This window comes from Diuraphis noxia, unplaced genomic scaffold (assembly GCF_037042655.1).
Source record: "Diuraphis noxia isolate RWA-SAM2 unplaced genomic scaffold, SU_Dnox_SAM2 contig0003, whole genome shotgun sequence".
NCBI lineage: Eukaryota > Metazoa > Arthropoda > Insecta > Hemiptera > Aphididae > Diuraphis > Diuraphis noxia.
The window spans coordinates 35,042,103-35,062,390 of record NW_028301713.1 but is presented as its reverse complement, the minus strand read 5'-3'; the positions used below and the strand labels follow the sequence as shown (position 1 = coordinate 35,062,390).

The following is a 20,288-nucleotide window of genomic DNA, read 5'->3' as shown; positions in this document are numbered from 1 at the left end:
ACCCGGATTTAAATTTATTTTAATTTGCTAGTAAATGCCCCACACAGTAATTTAGTTTAAGTATGATTGCATTTTTCAGCGGTTTTATGGCGGACATTTTTGTTTAAGCTCAAATGGTCGTGTCATCACGTCGGCAAAATATAAAAAGTACGAGGTAAAGTGTTGATTGTCATCGTTGGTTATCTGTATTTTTAGCGTACAATAGTTATTAAGAACGTAATTTTTGATGAATTCGGAATTGGACGACAGGGATAAAGTATTTGGTTATAATTGATACATATAGTTACATACAATTTAAAAAAAAAGATTTATTTTCGATGAATGATTTTGCAATTAGATTAAACAAAAAAGTACAAAACGTTTCAGTTTAATAGATAAGGTGATGCAATGCAGCTGTTGTAGTGCTTTATATCAATCAATAGATAGACAAAATATAATACATGATGGCAGGACATTTTTTTTTTTTTGCATGACAGGCATTTTAACAGTTATTTAATGGATTCGATTAATTAAATTTATGTTATCAATGCAATTACAATAAGACACAGTGGATAGCATTTGTGTTTGGCGGACTGATAATTAAATACAGAAAATTACACGATCCCGTACACACTACGTACACCTATATTATAGTGTCGTGTGCGCCAAATTTAAAAAGGCGTTTTTCAGTCGGTAGGCAGTGTTTAACTTGGAGAACATGCGCGACACCCCTATGAGATTCCGCGCCTGTTTGGTGCTTATAAAACGTCTCATCCACTCATTTTGTTTTACTTTTACACTAAACTCGGCCGCCGACTATTCATAAAAGGTACGTACACTTCACAATTATATAAGTTATAATAGAGCTATTAGTATGATGATGAATACGCATTAAGTAGATATACAATTTAATAACTCGATATTATTGTAATTTATTAATAGTTTATATTTGTGTTAATTTTTACACGTAATATCTATATGGAAAATATTATATTTTCAATTTTAGTTAGCATTAAACACAAAAAAAAATATATTAAATATCTGATAGTGGCATCAATAATGATCGATATTAATCATATTCATGAGTTTTAAATATTGTATAATCTCATTTCTGTTAATTAATAATCATTAATTTTTCCTAACCGTTGTATAATTATATACTACTTAGTTAATAAATTGATTAAACCCATACAGGCTGTATGTGTTCACTTATTAATTATTTAGCAAATTACGAATTACGATTATGCTTATTAATTTTTAACACTGAAACTCGGTGTCTTTTATGAAATAAGTTTTCGGTACGATAAAAAAAAAACATATAAATAAGACACTATTAATATACCTATACAAAACAGATAACAGCTAGCCTATGTATATCAGCTATCCTGTATTGTGTAAACGAATAAGGGCCCGTATTACAATAGTTGAACTCAGGTTAAACCACTGAATTCGGCCGGTAAAATCAGTGGTTCAAGCGTAACCGACGTTTAAACTATGATTGTAAAACAGGCCCTTAGTCAGTTTTCCATATTTCAGTATCTGTAATACTGTTATTTAGTAGAATTATAAGAATCATGGTTTTAAATTTTTAATAAATACCAATATCTTTTTGACATTTCATGTTATAATCTTGCTTAAAGAATAAAAAAATCTCGTCTCTGGCTCTGAGGTAACATATATAAAGTCGTAGATAAACCGTAGGAGTATTTCCTATAAATTACAGTATAAACTTTTTTTAGTGTAGATAGTTGTCTGATAACGATCCTAAATAAACTCTTTCTTTGTATGAATATCATGTAATAATATCATCGAGTTAGAAACAACTTAATAAATTCATTGTCTGTATTGACTTATGAATAAACATTACAGCTTTATGTGAAATTTATATTTCAATGATTTCTTGAAATTATTTATTATTATTGTTGTTGTTACTATTCAATTATCTTTATCATCAATTATTCCATACATTAAAATGTACCTATTCATCTGTACACGTTTAGTATTCACATATTATGTTGTTCAAATTTAAAATGGAAATGCTGTTTTTAAAACCGTACAATATAAATTATTAATGAATAGTTCATTTTTTCATTTTATTTACATTATTATTTTACTTTACTGATAATTTAATCAATAGGTTGGTACGGAAAAACATCAACATTATTCAAAATCTAGTACCTAGGTACTTAATGGTTAGTGGCAGTATTGTGATGGACATTTTCCACCTTTTCATGGTTTTTGAACAGAAAAAAAATGGTACTTAATGGTTATCATATAAAAATATCAATAAAATTGTATACATTACAGGACACAAAAACTGTACCTACATTAACGCTTAAATCCTAATTTATCTCTTACCTATAATACATCCTTCACATTTCTATCCACAGCTCACAAAATACAGAAACCTGATAGGATTAAACTAAACTAAATATTCTATACTTTAATGATTGCCTAGTGTTTTCTTTTTAGTACTTAAGATATGTCACTGATCATAAATATGTACCTACTGATTATAATTATTCGTAAATTATAATTTATAAATATTCGTAAACTGCCACAAGTAATTGATGAAACAAAAAAAAACTAACAAACTTACTAAACAATAAATGTGTATAATATAGATACTTATTAAATATTGATCTCTAAAAAAGTAGGTATCTATATGACTATATATCTACAGGTAGAGACATGCTCATATTTATTTTTGATAATATTATTATATAAGACAGCTCTTGAAATTAGATTATTACAAATTGTTTTTATGTTTTACTTGATACTGGACGGCAAACTTCTTCGAAATTCTCTTTCCGATTTTTAACGATGACACGCTTTGTTAGAGTAACGAGAGTTTATGCCGGTTTATTTTTCGAAAATGTGTAGAAAATAGTTTTTGTTATGATGGAAACTATAATTGACGGTCTCGGGTCCCTATCCTATAAACGTATTAGTGTATCCAGCGGCTATAGACATTTGTTGAACATCGTATGCTCGATACAATATACCTTGGGGAACTTATTTGTATTAGTCTCAAAATACCGTACATGCATGTATACCACCTACATATTTCATCTCGCTCTAAATTTGTACCCTTCAAAATAATTTTCATCTATTCCATCAAAGGTAGCGTCACGATAAAACAAAAAATTTAAAGAACTATTACTCGGATATACTGATATAAGGTGTTTAAAATATATTATAATATAGGTAATACTAGGGAAATTTGTATTCATAGGATTTATGGAAATTTTTTGCATAGCTTTTGAGCAGAAAGAACATACCACATGTATATGTTCACATTCATTTTGGTTAGGTAGTCTTTCATCATTTCTGAAAAAAATAAATTCTCGCAAAAATTTCTTATAGCCTTTGTATACACTGGAAAATTATTAATTAACTATATAATTCATAAAGTTATAATTGTCATGCCAAATGTTATGAATAACTTTAATTAATATCGTTTAAAAACATATCGAATTTAAAAATAATTGACAATATTATTGCATATATATTTTGCCATTTTGGTAGCTATATTTAAAAATAAATTCAATCAAAAATACACTATAGACAATATATTATATGAAATGTCACAGATTTTTTCACCATTAAATCCACCTCTGAATTATTTCAGGATTTATTTACATTTTTTAAAGAATATGTGATAAAAAAATATTCTTTTGAGTTGAATTACAAGAATAAAAACAAAAATATAATTACATTAAATTTGATAGCCGTCACAGAATAAATTAAAAAAAATTACTTGTGTAAAAAAGTTGGCGTTAAGTTACATACTAAAAAATGTGGGTACTAGTGTTGCATATTATACCTTATAATTAGTTGTTTTAATAGAGATTTTATACATGAAGTTTTCAATTAATAATACAAATGTATTAAAAATATAATTTTTAAAACAATAAACTTTGTCGTAATGATTTAATTTATCTATTTCTATTTCTTTTAACAATATTTTGATAGTTTATAGTTAATAATTAATTATAGTTTTATTCTCACATATTAGGAAAATGTATGGTAAACTTTTACAGGGATCAATTATTATACCTACGCACCTAGTTTATTATTTACATTTGTTATTTATATAATTATTCTTCTTCTTTGATCATATTAAATGCCATTAAGATCAACCTCCGCAACAAAACTGTAACTCCAGTTTAGTTCACTATATTGTCTACTATTTTATTTTATTTCAACAACAGCAAAAAAAAGTTTTTAAATAATAGGCAGCATTTTATTTTTATTTCTTATCAATTATTCAACTTGATCAAATACAATAAATTATAAGAAGATTTTATTCTTAAACCAAAATAAGCAATTATACTAATTTGTATAAGAAATTGGAAACTTTTTGTTTGAAACAAGACCTTTATAGTAAAACAAGTCGGTAGGTAACATTTTAATGACCTAAAAAAACTCCATTCAACTGTTTGTTAAATTAAAAATAAAATTTAAAAATCAACTATCAAATTTCATTTTAATAATGTTTTGTATGCATGTTTTATATAATACTTAAACTATCTTTTTTATTCAAACAATTAGGTTGATATTTTTAACAACTATTCTTTTGAACTTTAAATCAGTTATAGTATCATTTATTTACAATAATATAACATTTATAACATTTTATTTCATATAGTTGAGTTTTCAAAAGAAGTACTTACATAAAATAAATATATGTTACAAATAATCAAAAATGTAATTTATCGAAATATGAACATAGAATATTAATATTGTGCAGTCTATTGTTGTTCATAGATATGTTTGGCCGTTTGTGTACCTAAGTTTTGCATCAAAAAAGTTCATATTTAAATAATTTTTTCAAATTAACTATTTTAAAGTTTAAATATCCAAATAGATTTTGGAATACTTAGAACACATAAGCACAACAATATTTTACATTGTGATATTGAAACTAAAATAACTTTGATCTATATATAAAATATAATTTTGTGAGTCATACAAAATACACTTAAAATAAGAACGAAATTAAAAATAACCTAAATCAACTACGTTTTTAATTTAAATAATAATAACCACCTATATTTATACATGTTATTGATATACTATTAGCACTTACGTCGAATAACAAATTAAAAATATTAATGGATACTTTATAAGGAAAAATATTTTGCATAAATCTATTTGTTTCATTAATTGTAACAATATGTGATGCTAATATACAGTATAGTATAATATATGGATGCTACATGTTCATATTTCACTAGCCAAACACGAATGTCTAACACCAAATTACCTAATTTTTTAACATTAAAGTATATAAATTAAAACAAAATCAAATCAGGATATTATTATTATATCTATACGATTCACCATCGTATCGTATGTCCAATATGTCCGTATAATTGCGCCGAATTAACTATATAATAGTATGTATAGAATAATTGTTTTCCACCATTATAAATTGGCAGAAAGTCAGTAAGTGCTAAAACACAATAAACATTTTTAACTATTTTATTTTTTACAAAGAATCAATAAAAATATTGATTGCGGACGAGTGTACGTCAAACAATAATTAATACCTTTGTCACACTGGCACACGCACGTAATGCTAAAAAATCACGCTTCTTGAAACCAAAACATTTATATAACAGTTTCATATTACATTATAGATCACATAAATCTATATAAATCCCGTTCTTCGAACAGTCGATTTGTTTGACGATTAAAGGTCGATTCGCAATAAAATGTTTTCACTGCAATATATACCGTCATTGATCAATCGAGTTCGTAATCTAGACGGACAGAACTAGCCAACTAGGTATAAAAAAAAAAAATTAAAAAAAAAAAAATACTTTTATGAAATTGATTCAACTAAAGAATTATTGTAAAGTGATGGTAGACAGTGTTGTTCAGTGTTATAGTCGAACTGTTTAGAGCTTCAGCAATATTTTTCAACTGCCATTAGTATTTTACTTGATTGTCATAATTATTCATAATAATTATATTATAAATTTTAGAGTGTAATATAGGCATATATAAAATTATATTGATATTTACTAAAAAAATACACTATCAGATATTTAAAAACAAAATATAATTACTATAGAAACTTCAAATTTTGAGTGCATCACTATTATAGTTGATAAGACCTATATTGCAGACTTTAACTTAAAGACATTATAGAAACTAGGCTCTACAGTGATAGTTTTTTTTTTAAACTACGTCTACTTTTTTATATAATTGATATAAATCTATTTTACACGAAACTTTTTTTACGATTTTCACTATTGGGTGCAATAAGTGGAAATAATGGTGAGAAGATAGCATTAGTATAATAAATATAATAATGTACATGAATGGAGGAAAATATAAAAAAAACCTAATGACATACTGATAAAATTGTGAAATATTTAATATATAATATATACGTACATATTATGATAATCATAGATATATAATTTGTAAATTGATTCAAAATTAAATTCAAAAAAGGTGAATACATTATCTACATGGTTTAACAGATGGATTTATTATTTCTATATACCTAACCAAGTCTTTTTTTTAGCATATAAAATTACCCTTTTTTACAAGAATTTAAAATTTAAAAAATAAAATACAATCGTTGATATAATACAAAATTTTATTAAATATTTTTTGATTTGAATTAGATATAATCATTATAAAATTGAATTATTTCATGGACTCTTTTTTCTAATATTAACGAAACGATGATTTATTATAGATTCGTGACATATCAATTATATCAAAAATTCAGATATTGAATAATACCAACTTAAATCTCTTGTTTTGGACTTTCAGACCGTTATTTCTTCACTTGACTCGAAAATGAAACAAAATAATAAATAGCATCCCCTTAGAACTCTAACATTATTAAGTCTAAATCTATGTTTTATTCTTTCAAGGTTGGGTTTCATTATTACTTACGTTGAATACTACAATGAAAGCTCATATAATAGAGAAGGTATTAGAATCTCATATTGGTAAGTGACATTTATAAAACAGACAAAACCGAACTTTTAACAATATTCCTGCTAATCCTAAATAAAACATTTATTAACTTTAATATACTTATACTTTATACAATAAAATTTCAATGTGTACAGTGAATTATTTTTTAAATTATTTTAATTCAGTAATACATTTTTATCAATATATTTTAAAATTTAAACCTAGCAATATAGTAATTATATTATAATAGATAATACATAACAGTATTAAACTGACCATGTCTATCGTTTGTTTTTATCATAATGTATACCTAAATGTCTACATTTTTCTCAATTTGTTTTATAAATGTTGCTAAATATAGTTATATTCAAAATACAATCCTAAATAGTGTAGCTTATTTTTGCCCGATACATTTTCTTATTATATTAAAGATCATTAATTAATTTTGATGAACATTGGTGATGAATTACAGGCTACAGCCTCTATAAATTGTATACAAAAAAAAGAATTCGTTGAGTGTTTTCGTGAATATTAAATCTTGCAACTTTAATAAGTTACCCGTATTCCGAATACTCCTATTTTAGTTTAGATTCAAACAATGTTTAACTAAAATGATAATACATTTTATTTCAGCATGCCAGCTTTTCTAAAAGAATACATATTTAATTTAATTCTTTCTATTAAATCATTTATCGCGATTCTGGATTCATATAGCAGATTTCAAATATTAACACAATAGTGAATGAAATTTATTAATTTAATAATTTGAAACCATAATTTTTCGTTTAATCTTTAAGTTTTTTCATACATTTTAAATGTTATCGCATTATATTATGATCTACAGTGTTATTTACCAAACATGCTCATCCATCTTTTATCATTTAATGATACAGTTATTCAAGTTCTAATTTTTGGAATTTTTTTAGTATCCATAATTAAATACCATATTTTGCATATGCTTACTATTTATATAATGACCTGTATAGTGGTACAAACTTATTTTTATAAATGATAATAACCTTTTGTAATGATTATTACAATTAATGTTACTATTTTTTTTTAATTCATATAAAATCAAAATCCGAACGAGTAGTTTTCAAGTTATTAAATTGTATGTACATTATATATACCTACTTAGAATAAAGTATTTATCTTAAATTAAATATAAAATAAATTAAACATTGTGTCAGAACATGTATACAAACTAGGTAAATAAAATGAATACCTATATATTATTATTTACTATAATTTTTAAATCATCGTAACCTTTATAGTTTATATATTTAATAGTATTTTCAAGAACTCTCAATTATTATTAGTAAATTGAGTTAAATGTTTGTTCAGATTTTGATTCATATACTTAAATATTTTCAAAAAAATAATCTGATTTTCGATAAAAAATGTGATTATCATTTGGTAAAAAAAGTTTGCACCGTCACAGGATATTGCTTGTTGGCATAAAAATAAAAACATTTGAAAATATCACCAAACTTTACATTGAAAATTTTAAATAAATTCACTATTAAAGAAAAGTGTGAGTATGCATGATGAATCACCCTGTATATTTAGAAACATTTTTAAAAAATTTATAAATAATTCTTCACAAAAAGTCGTTTAAATTTTAAATATATTACTCTAATACTTCAGCAAAAACCGGTATAATCTTTTAAATTTCACACTTGATATAATTTCTTCAACTTATACGCCTTTTATACACTATATTAGTATTGACTTCAATAAAATACTACCATTTTTGTAAAAAAAAATTAAATATATGCAAATTATAAACAAATTAAATTTGACTTAAATTAAACGATTAATTATCTCTGGAATTTACAATTAAAAGAAAAGAAAATAACAAATTACTAAACTGTTCTATGCCATGCCATTAATTTTAAAGCAATAAAACATTTAATCATACAAAATGAGTATGCAATAATGATTTAAATTCTAGAATATTAATATTCATATATTTATAAATATTACTCTTTATATATTTAACTTTTAAAATAATAGACAATATCTATTTGTGTTGATTACTTTTTATTTTTTGTAGAAATAACTAGAAAAGCTATGCGTTATTAGTGGGTGAAGGGCAAACTAAAGCCTAAGAGTAGAAGCAACAAGTAATAATGCTGTACCTATCAACATATAAAGTATACATTATAAATTATAATATAAAAATATAATACTAAACAACACAGTGAAATCGATCACATAATCATTCAATAAAATAAAGTATGGACGTGTGGTATATACAGTTTTATATATATATAAAAAAAAATGCTAAGCCAATTTACAAAATGTAGATACCTTAAAGGGCTTAAAGGTAAAATATTTTAACAGCTGTTTTACGAATCTTTTTTTGCTTCATATTTTCAATTAATTTCGAGAAAACTTTTGATAGTTATTTATTTATAACTTTCCGTTGAATTTAATGAAAAGATCGATCATTGATCAACCATACAAATTTCTCAGACCAGTTTTCATCTGTTTATCAACAATTCACCTCGATTGATCATTCACGTGATACTATGGGACACGGATTATAATGTATATTTGTGTGTGTGTTGGTCATTAGGTTTTTTTTATAAGCCAATTGGACCATAAAAATTAAAAAGTTTACAAGTATGCATGATTTTTATATGCGTATCGTTTACACATTATTCGATATGGGCACTATAATGAGGATTTTCTTAATTATATAAATTGTTCGGCGGAATATTAAAAACTCGATAATTCGAAACTATGGTTCTGGTCTTGAGCAAGGACCCTTTTAATTTTTTTTAATAATTTTAATGGCGTGGCGTGCCATTGCAAGTAGGTATATGTTTCTATAGCGGTTAACCTGTTAACAGCGAAACGAATTTCAGTCAGAGGAAAAAACATTAAAACCACCAACATATATATATTATATACATATAGCTTCATTTTTCCTACCAGGAATTCAAAAAAGCACACGTATTTAATGGGGGATGCTATTACAAAATTGTAATAATTATTATTAAAAATGACGTTCAAATTGGTATTATAAAGAATATAATATGTTTTCCATACGGAAATATCGGTAATCCCATTAATGTATGCCTTTGGCGTACTAGGGATTATAATATAATATATGCAATGTGACAACGAGAACTGTTCAAAAATTAAAAGGATGTTTCATAAAATTTGCAGTTAATATTTTAATCTAGATTTATGGAAATCTCAAATATATTTCGTATTCGTTTTCCCTGGCACGTCGTATGGATACGAATATTTAATTAATGGACAGAGGTCGAATCCCTCAACCATTTGTTTTTCTACTGTGTATAGAGATTAATACTCTTTAATTTCGTATGCATAAGCATGTAAGGAAATTAAATATTTAATATGCAAGTTGGAAAAAAATGGATTTAATGAACTCGGTAATGTTATTGAGAATTACTTGTTTTACTGTAGGACCTACAGTAAAACAGGCCTAACCTAACCTAACCTACAGTGTAGGTATAATGATATCATATAGGTTTTTCATACCCCAGGTGTTTTCGAATAGAGATTGTAAATGTAAATTAATTTTCTCGACTCTTAAGCTGCAGTGTATGATATGCGCTCGTGAAATGTGTTTACAGTTTAAAATACAACGAACGTTTATTTTAATTATTTTAGAATTATTGGGCGTGTTTATACATAAAAAAAATTATTAAAAAATACCAGACCTATTACAGCTGAATTTGTAATATAATTAAAATGTCGGTTTACTTAATTGTTTGTTTTTCCTACAAAAGAATAATAAAAAATATATTTAAAAGTAATTAATAGCCATTCCGGCATACAATATTGATATATTACTATTTTAAATAAAATCGATTATTCTGAATATTTACAGCGTATCAAAAATTCAAAACATTATGTTTGTAAAAAATGTAAGGATCTTGTCTTGTCGTATTTTATCTACGTGAAGATTTATATACCACAGCTGTTTTTTGTCGTTATATATTATTTATACAATCGTCCACCACATTATAATTTTATGTGGGCGCCTGCCATCTTGCGATTTCTGCACCAAAAAACTTCTTTTCATAATGTCTTCAAAGAATTATTCGAAAAGACTATTGCAGAAAGCACTTAATGAGCGCCGCCGTCCTTTCATAAACTACCATAGCAATACGTTGGTGGCATCGCGTGTTTTTATGCAGTATTTGACATTGAAATGTCTCCACGGGGATTCTATAGATTGAATATTGCCGTATTGGCCTCTGTTTTTGGATCAGTAAAGTGTATCTGGTCAATGATGATTTACAGTCATATGCATGTATCCGTCAGCTGTGGTCACTTAAGTAGCTCTAAGCCTTCCATTCGTCCGAGTGAATTTTATGTCTGATAACTTTTACTGCACGTTTATTAATGGGAAGTAACGTGGCTCTAACGGTACAATCAAAACTTCCACGGACTGTGCTCTTGATACATATAGTTTAATATGACACTGAAGTACATAAACGTGTAGGCTGTGGACTGTATTATTAATGTTTGTAATTACTTAATAATACCAGCAATGTAAGCCTCATTTCAACCTCTATAGGTTACAGAACGGGTGATATCTATATAATGAATATTATCATCCGTTCTCTATATAACATACGACGCGAGTCTTAAATGTAATTTGATGTGTAATGTGTACCCATATACTTAAAAGTTAAATTATAGATAAAAAGGTTTATCAGTGTCAGTATTAGTAAATGGCAGTGCAACGTGGTTGGGGGACCTTGTTACGATATTAGTTATCCAGGGAAGGTTTTCTATTCGTTATGGATAAGTTTTCCGCAGCTGGGGGTTAGAGCACTGCAGTGTATGAGGTATTTTATCAATAATAAGACACGTTTGGTTTATAGATCCATACTAATTATTATATTAAAAATAATACTTTACTAATGTAGATGGTTGTTAATAAATTTATTTGGTGAGTTCGCTCCTGTTGATGGTGACTGTCGAACTAACTGCTATATGTGTCATTTTAATGATAAGTAATTATGTGCATGGGTAGAAAAGTGTTGAGTGTGTATATTATGTATTGGTCAATCATATAGTGTGTGTTAAGTGTGGGTATAATATTTATATGTATATATATATTATATATATATATAAGGTGTAACGAATGTTACAGTAGCTAAACATTTGTTACATAGGAAAGTATAGAACTATAGAAGACAGTAATGCTTAGGTAGGTATACAAATAATACCTACTTTTATTAAGATTAAAACTAACATTTTGCAAATTAGTATGATTTGAATTTTAGTTATTTTTCTTTAAGTAGTAGGTATCACTTGAGTGGGAGCCTATACTCACTACAAATCATTGTCTAACAAATTATTCAAATTAATTTCGTCAGTTCGACAACAATAATTAATAATTTTTTTTTGTTTTACTTAGTACCTACTTAGTCGTTAGTACTTATTATACACATTAGACTATTATATAAATAATTTTGTCTTTATAACTGAATTAGTCTATATCACGAATTAAGATCTTAATTCATCGTTCATAATATTAAAATTAAGTTATTTAACTTTTATACTTCGGGATTCATCCATTTTTTTTATTACTTAATAATTATTCAATTTGATTGTATAATTTTGTATTATACTGTCAAATTGACTGTACCAAGTGAACTTACATTATATATTTTCCATATAATCATAAAATGGTTTTCAGGAATACTTAAAATGGCCACACAGATGGGATTCCTATCTTACGGAGTAATTTTGACACTTACGGTCTTAACTGTGTTATTGCCAATACTGACGACAGGAAACGTCATAGACCAGAGAGTACTGCAGAGAGAACTCGGAGAAAACTCTCCAGAAATGATGTCAATGAGCGACAAGGATGATTTCCGCGACATTGAAGAACCGGCTGTCAATGATTATACCATAAAAACTAAGGTTTTTAATTTGATAAATAATTGTACATCGTTAAATATCTCCTTATTAACTTTTAACAAGATATTAAAAAGTTCACAAAACCCGTTACGATCTTTAATATTAGGTAGTATATTTTATATAGTTACGTAACATAAAATGAAGCGTAATTATCTAACGATTTCAAAAAATTTATCACAGAAGTAACATCGACATCCAATTACTAACAGACACAAAAAAATAATCTGATTTACGTAAAAAATAACAGAAAATCGTATTTTTTTATGTTGCTTTTTTTGTAACCTAAGTAACTTGAATATTGTAATCTAAGAATTCGTAAATAATAAAATAGCATAATCATAATCATCAACTAACATCAAAATAATCCTATATATAAATGAAAAACAATACGTTTAAGTAGTGTTTAAATATAAAATAACAAATATTTATGTATGGAACAACGTATACGTAAAGCAATGTATTAACTTTTCATTAAAATAAAAGGGATAAATATCAAAAAATAATATCAAAAAACCATTAGAATATTAATATGTGTACTATAAAAGTGTTGTAGATTGGCATAATATTACATAGGTAGGTACATACTACATACAGAAATATTAATTTATCTTTTTATTTGAAGTTATAATATTATGAACCCAATATGTATTATGTACACGTATTTAATTTCTTCGGCTAGTATAGGTATGGGAAAATATTTTTAAACAGCTTTTCATAATAATTAGATAAATGTTCTCAAATTAACGCTCAAAATAATTAGTTTTAGTTACACGTATAATATTATATACCTTGTACCTCACAAATTTTGACAAAACAACAAAAATACAGTAAATATAATATTATGTATAAATGACATTGTGATGATATGTTAAAATGTTTTAACGAATATTGTATAAAATTATGTGAAATTCAGTACAAGTACTTATGTAGACAACACTAGACAGTGCTAGAGATTTCAATTATTACAATATTAACAGAACGGTATTATGTTGCTTCAAAACAAAAACAAAGCATTTTTGAACATTATACCTACAGATACTTATATTAATATAAATTTCTCTCATATAGATAGGTAAAGGTAACGCGTTTTTATGTTTAAAAACAGACAAATAAAATATATAAAGTAGGTAATATCGGTAATAGCTGTTATATAGATACCCGCGAAGCTTTTTTCTTTTTACATATTTTATTATATTGACCCTGACTTGAGAAGTTTTTATTTAGACATTTTGACGCGCATAGCTATTTCGAGTTTCGAGTTTGAAAAATACCATAAACATACTTTAACTATACTTTTTTTTAAATTAAAAATATTGTATACCTATACATGTAAGCAAAAAGCAGCATCTAATGTACAACGCTTAACTATATAGATAAGACATTCATAAAGACGTGTAGATTTCCATCGTATCCTCCTTGTGATCTGTCACATTATACTTATTTCATTGTATAAATCATTCAATCTAACTTATCATAAATGTTTTAGTCTTGTCACCTTGGACAAATTTCCCTACACAAGTATACAATACAATATAACGCCCATCCAACTGCAGATTTTCTGCTCGTGTAGTTTTCGTATATATAAATACTATATAAAACAGGGCTTTTTAATGATTATATCTAAATGCACAAAGTATTCCTATTCTTGGATTGTAGTAGGTCCTACACTCTGCTGTATACTGTATACTACCTACATTTTTTACTTTCATAAGACTGAATGTACTCAGAACCCATATGCATAAAACTATAAACATATAAATCCGAAATCTACCCTTGATGTACCAAATATCATTTTATATTAATGCGCTGTCTTATTATAAATAATAATTTTAAATATATTAGTAATAATACTTACTAAGTAATATGTACTTGTAATAGGTAGGTAGTTTGTAATAATGATTGCTTATAAAAATAAAAACAATCAATTGAATAGGAAAGTTCTTTTTAATTCTTGTGTTAAACTTTAACCTTAAATAATAGTCTAACAACGAATGTCATTAACAATTTTTAATTTTAAAACTTTTTTTTAAACCAAGTATAAAGCATAAATATTCTTAAATTTTCTATAATATAATAATAAATTATATATATACCCTCAAAGTCGAGAAACAAAGATAATTGTTGCAACCAATTAGAACAGAGAACAAGATAAAACCATAGAACATTTACGTTCTATGGTAAAACTAAAACGCTAATAATACCTAATTAATCAACTACATAGATTATTAGCTTTAACACAAGTATTACATTTTTACATTTTTACATTATTATATGTTATTGTACAATTCAATTTTTTTTAGATATAAAATTATGTTTTGATAGCTAGAAAATAGACCAATTATTGCTTCGTAAAAGTTGTCAGGGATGTTGAAGTCTTTCCTAGCTTCATTGAAGTTTGGGCAGTGGATGATGATGTGTTTGATGGAATAGTTTTCATTGCATGTTGGGCATAGGGGTGGAGATCTGTCTTTCCCATAAGGTTCCATGTGTGAATTTTCTGTGGCCTATATACTAAGTCGAATAAGAATTACCTAATTTTTCTGTTTAGGTCAGTGTATTTCGAGCAGAGTTCAACAGAGTACTTAATTTCTCTTAACTTATTTTCCGTGGTAGTGTGCCAATTGATGTTTCACAAATCAATGCAATATTTGTTTATATTTCTTTTTATGTCAACAAGTGATGAAAAAATAATTATTTCACTGGTGGGACTATTTAATGCGTTCCTTGCTGCTTTATCTGCCTTATTTCCTTTTAATATGTTGCAGAGACCTGTGGTCCAAATGAATCTAATGTGTTTGTTTGATGATGAAAGAAGGTTAATATTTTTTAAAGCCAATGTCTGAGTTATTTTCTTATATTGCAGATTAGGAAAGGCATTGAGTGAACATAAATATATTTTTGTATCATTGATTTATGGAGCTAATTGGGCTCCTTAATATAGTGCTAGGTATTCGACTGTATAAATATTAAATACTGCTTAAATTATTAAGTTTGAACTGTTTAGTTACATTGAGGTGGACTACAGCAAGTCCTATACCCGTTTCACTTAATTATTATTTTATTATATACAATAATCATCAATCTAATATTCTTTTTTTGCACTGCACAGAGTAACAATTTTTACTGCACAAAATGTGTCTCACTAGACGCAAAAAAAAACCCTGAAACTATATATTACTATACTTTACGTACTCCACACGTATATATAAAATAAGATTTATTTCTATATTTTTGATTTATAATTTAAACTAAATCAAGACTTTTTTTAGTATAAGAAAGAATGATAAATATTCTCAATACTTTTAACGTCTTCTGCTTGTATACGCCACCTACATCACTACTTAACCAATAAACTCCTTCGAAATTAATTCTGAACTTATGATATTAACATTATTTTTTATCTTTTATGTATATAATACCTATATTACATTTATTTACCCTTTATCTATCATGTTTTCTATTAAATTTGCTCTAATAGAAATAGTCACACTAAAGCTCGATCCAACCTGTGAATATAATTACCTATATCCACTATATCTAAAAATCTTTTTGCATACTTGAGAAAATTTCATGCGTTAGGGAATTTGTTTAGCATATTTTGGAATATTTTTTTAAATTGTGAAAAATAAACATTAATTTTTAATACTACGGTATTCGAACATTTTTTCAAAATATTTATAATTTTTTTTTTCACGTCGATAAAAAGAAAACATGCAGAGTTATAGCACCTATCATGAATTACCGTGCCATTTACTCAACCTAGTGGATAACCTGCAATGCTGGTAGTTGTTTTCTTACTTAAGTGATCTTACTGAAATGTTTATCGCATATTTAAATGACCAAATATTCTATTTTGAACTTTTTTAATTCCGTATTTAACTGTGTTTGTATGATTTTTAAGGTAGACGACAACTTAACAAAATAAAAACCAGTTAACTTTAAAACGCAAGATTAGATTTACACCTTACAAATTAAATAAACGTATATTAAAGCATATATTGATATTTTTTTGATTATTTTTGTATATTTTAAGATTTCTAAGAGAATGTGATAAGAATATTTGTAAATTTTTGAGAGAATATTAGCATCATGCTTAAAATGTTGTTTGAAGAGAATGTAAGTCGTCTTTAGCTATATCATATTACAACGATGACATTACATTATTCCTGAAAAAAGTACATTCTTTTCAGCATTTAAATGAATAATTGTTTTTACTCATCCTATAATTATTGCACTATTATTATTTTTATCCTTTGATGTTTCTGCCTACCTTGGTTTTTGTTTCTAAACATTAAATATCTGTAATTTAAGAGTGTGTTAATTAAATTAAACTGATTAAAGGATGTCAAGATTATCTCAATTGCGTAAATATATTTTTTTTTTAATAATTATATTTAAATATTAAAAGTTAATTACTAACGGAATCGGGTCCAAATCGCTAAAACAGCGAATTTAAACTACCTATAGTCATCGTCGACAGATAGTATGAATATAATACATTTAAACGTTTATGAAAACGAAATAGGGTAAACGTCAGTAGCATTATACAAACCTATACGTTCGGATGTTATAATATATCTGTAAACAAATGACAAAACAATAATAATATCATACTATAACTTATATTTTATATGCGTTGAAATTCTATTTCATTCAGAGATATGTGTTCTGAAGACAATAGGTATAAACATAATATACATAAATAAATATTGTTTCTCAAAATTCTTTATTACCCACCTGGGCCATCTGCTACAATAGTTTGAACAACAAACTTAACTGGCGATGACATATTATCATATAAATATATTTAGCATTTTATACGAAATACAATATATAGGTAATATTATTATTATATACCGTGGTCTAACACGGGTTAATGATTGCCTATGTACCTATTATGATAAATCGACACGAATTTTTAATATCGCGCATGTGTTACAGAGCGAAGACCAAAACCTCGAGAATGCGATGATCGACTATCTGTTTGCCAAACAAATGATGAACAGAATACGCGCCCGGACGAATTCGTATCGTTCGCAGAAGAGAAGTTATTGGAAGCAATGTGCTTTCAATGCGGTTTCGTGCTTCGGTTAATTATGACGTGTGAACGCATAATATATAAGATCGTATTATACATCATTTACGGCAGCACGTTAGCCCTTCATATAATAACAATATACAACGCTTTTTAATATTCAACTATTTATTTCGATTATAATATTATATTAGGTAGGTAACTGTAGTTATTTGCATCCATATAGACATCTATAATGTTTACTGTTTATTAAACTATACCTATTATGCCAAAACCTATCATTAAATTATTCTCGTGTAGCAAAAATAACAATAATTATTATTTATGTAATAACATATAGGTACCCACTACGCATATTACCTACTTTGGCAAGATTAATAATAATTTATAATAATTTATATTATAATATAATATATACGTTCGTTTATAATATTTCCTACAATTATCAATATGGTATCATAATATACATTACCTATGATGTTGATCTAAAATAATTTACTATTAAATGGTTTGAATAAAATAAAGTTGAATAAACAAAGTTTTAATTTGTCTTATAATATATGTCTATTACTATTTACTATCATAATAATATATTCTACTCATCGTTTGAAGTAATTATAGCTTTGATGTCTACAACAATATATAGGTGTGGGTCAGACTGTATTGCATCTTTTTATTTTCCACGTTGACAGTATTGACACATTGTAATTTATTGCTAAATGTAAATTATTAATGTGATTCGTGAAATGTATAACAGTTTAAATTGAAAAATGTTTAATTCAATTTGTACGTTTTTACATGTATTAATTAACTCATTTATGCATTTTGATGATGCGATGACGAAAACAATACATTTTTTAATTGGTCCTTTTATATACTTCTCTATCAATCAATACGAAATCACAAAATGACGAAATACCTATTAGGTAAAGCCAAATGGCACAAGTATGTGACATCAAAGATGTAATCCGCCATCGATCTGCACATTATGAATAAATGAAAGTGGTCGAATTGTCTTAGGTTTGGTGAAATCGGCCTTCTTTTGCATTTGAGATATACTTAACATAAGTCGAGTTAGTTAATAGTTATTAATAGGGTTCGGAAATTATTACGATTATTACGATATGTTACAATTAAATGGAGAAAAAATAAATAATAAAACTTCTAATTTTGGTAAATATTTTATTACGTAGGTAGGATTAAATTTTAGCATATTAAGCAATTTTAGTGCTATCTACTTCAAAGTTCGCGAGCCCTATATTTATATTAATCTAACGAAGATTGTGATAAAATAAAAAATAAAAATTGGTAACAAAGTATATAGCTATAATATTATAACATAATTAAACTGTCAATATGAATATGTGTAGGCATGTCATCAGTACTCTGGTATCTACCTACACTAAATAACACCCCGTGGTGGTACCAACGTCGTTATTTTTTGGCGATGAATTAATAGTTGTCATAATATTATAACCTCACGCCACAACGTTACTTAAAAAAATAAACCTAACACTACGGGACACTCTAAATCCATATAATACGGTTATAATATATCAGACCAGCATTATCGTAGTGCGCATACCGATACCGTAATAGGGTATGTGAAGCAGCGTAGCTGTTTCTATTTACTATATAAATAGGTACTCACCTATATACAATATACATCTTTTTTTAAAATAAATTGTAAACAAAAATCGATGAATAATATTTTTTATATTTTCACTAGAAAAATATACAATCTGTAAATAGGATTATGAACATAATTATAACAAATCGTTAATGTAAAGAAAAATCTCATGACGAGAGAAACCATCCGTTTTATTTATAGTACCATTTGATTTAGGATGTCTTTGAACCATTGGATTTCAAAGCGACTTGGCGAGCCTTTGGAGGGTTTTCACTATGAATGCGTGTCTATCGGCTATGGTCTATGTCATAGACTCTATGACGAATGACGATACATGAGAAGAAATCGATGGCTTGGACGTCGTTGGTGTTGCTTGTAAAACATATTATAGTAGGTACAGGGTAACTTTTTGAAAGGTATGCCAACAACTAAGCATCAGTCCAAAAACATGTTCAGCAGGGCAATTTCTTATATCGTACCTACTGTAAAGTTATTACGAAATTGTTTTTTCTTGATACGCACGAAAATTGTAATCTTCTTATTTTTGATCCAATAATCTTATATATTATAATGTATATGTATTACCGGCTACCACGGTTATCTAGTACCTATTACAGTAATACGACTATTACCAAATAATGGTAAGTGTAACTGTGTAAGTAGGTAATTGAAAATTCAATTCCAAAATTAAAAAAGAATTATTCGTTTTCGAATGATGCCCGAATATTCTTTTTTCTTTTATTATTATTATCATCTTGCCACGGTTATGAGGACCTAAGT

At 26.5% G+C, this 20,288-nt stretch overlaps 1 protein-coding gene across 1 annotated transcript; it reads left to right on the top strand.

Moving 5' to 3' along the window:
• Positions 1-675: 675 nt before the first annotated feature.
• On the top strand, positions 676-18,435 carry LOC107167263 (uncharacterized). The gene is made up of 3 exons (XM_015516226.2): positions 676-808; positions 12,617-12,846; positions 17,785-18,435. Exons 2-3 carry the CDS (start codon positions 12,628-12,630, stop codon positions 17,935-17,937), a joined length of 372 nt encoding a protein of 123 aa, XP_015371712.1. The 5' UTR covers positions 676-808; positions 12,617-12,627; the 3' UTR covers positions 17,938-18,435.
• Positions 18,436-20,288: the final 1,853 nt, after the last annotated feature.

Bases quoted from the DNA above. Each gene is read 5' to 3' on its own strand.
- LOC107167263 (XM_015516226.2), top strand. From the start codon at position 12,628: ATGGCCACACAGATGGGATTCCTATCTTACGGAGTAATTTTGACACTT. The intron at 12,847-17,784 runs GTTTTTAATTTG...CATGTGTTACAG, and splicing joins ATTATACCATAAAAACTAAG to AGCGAAGACCAAAACCTCGA.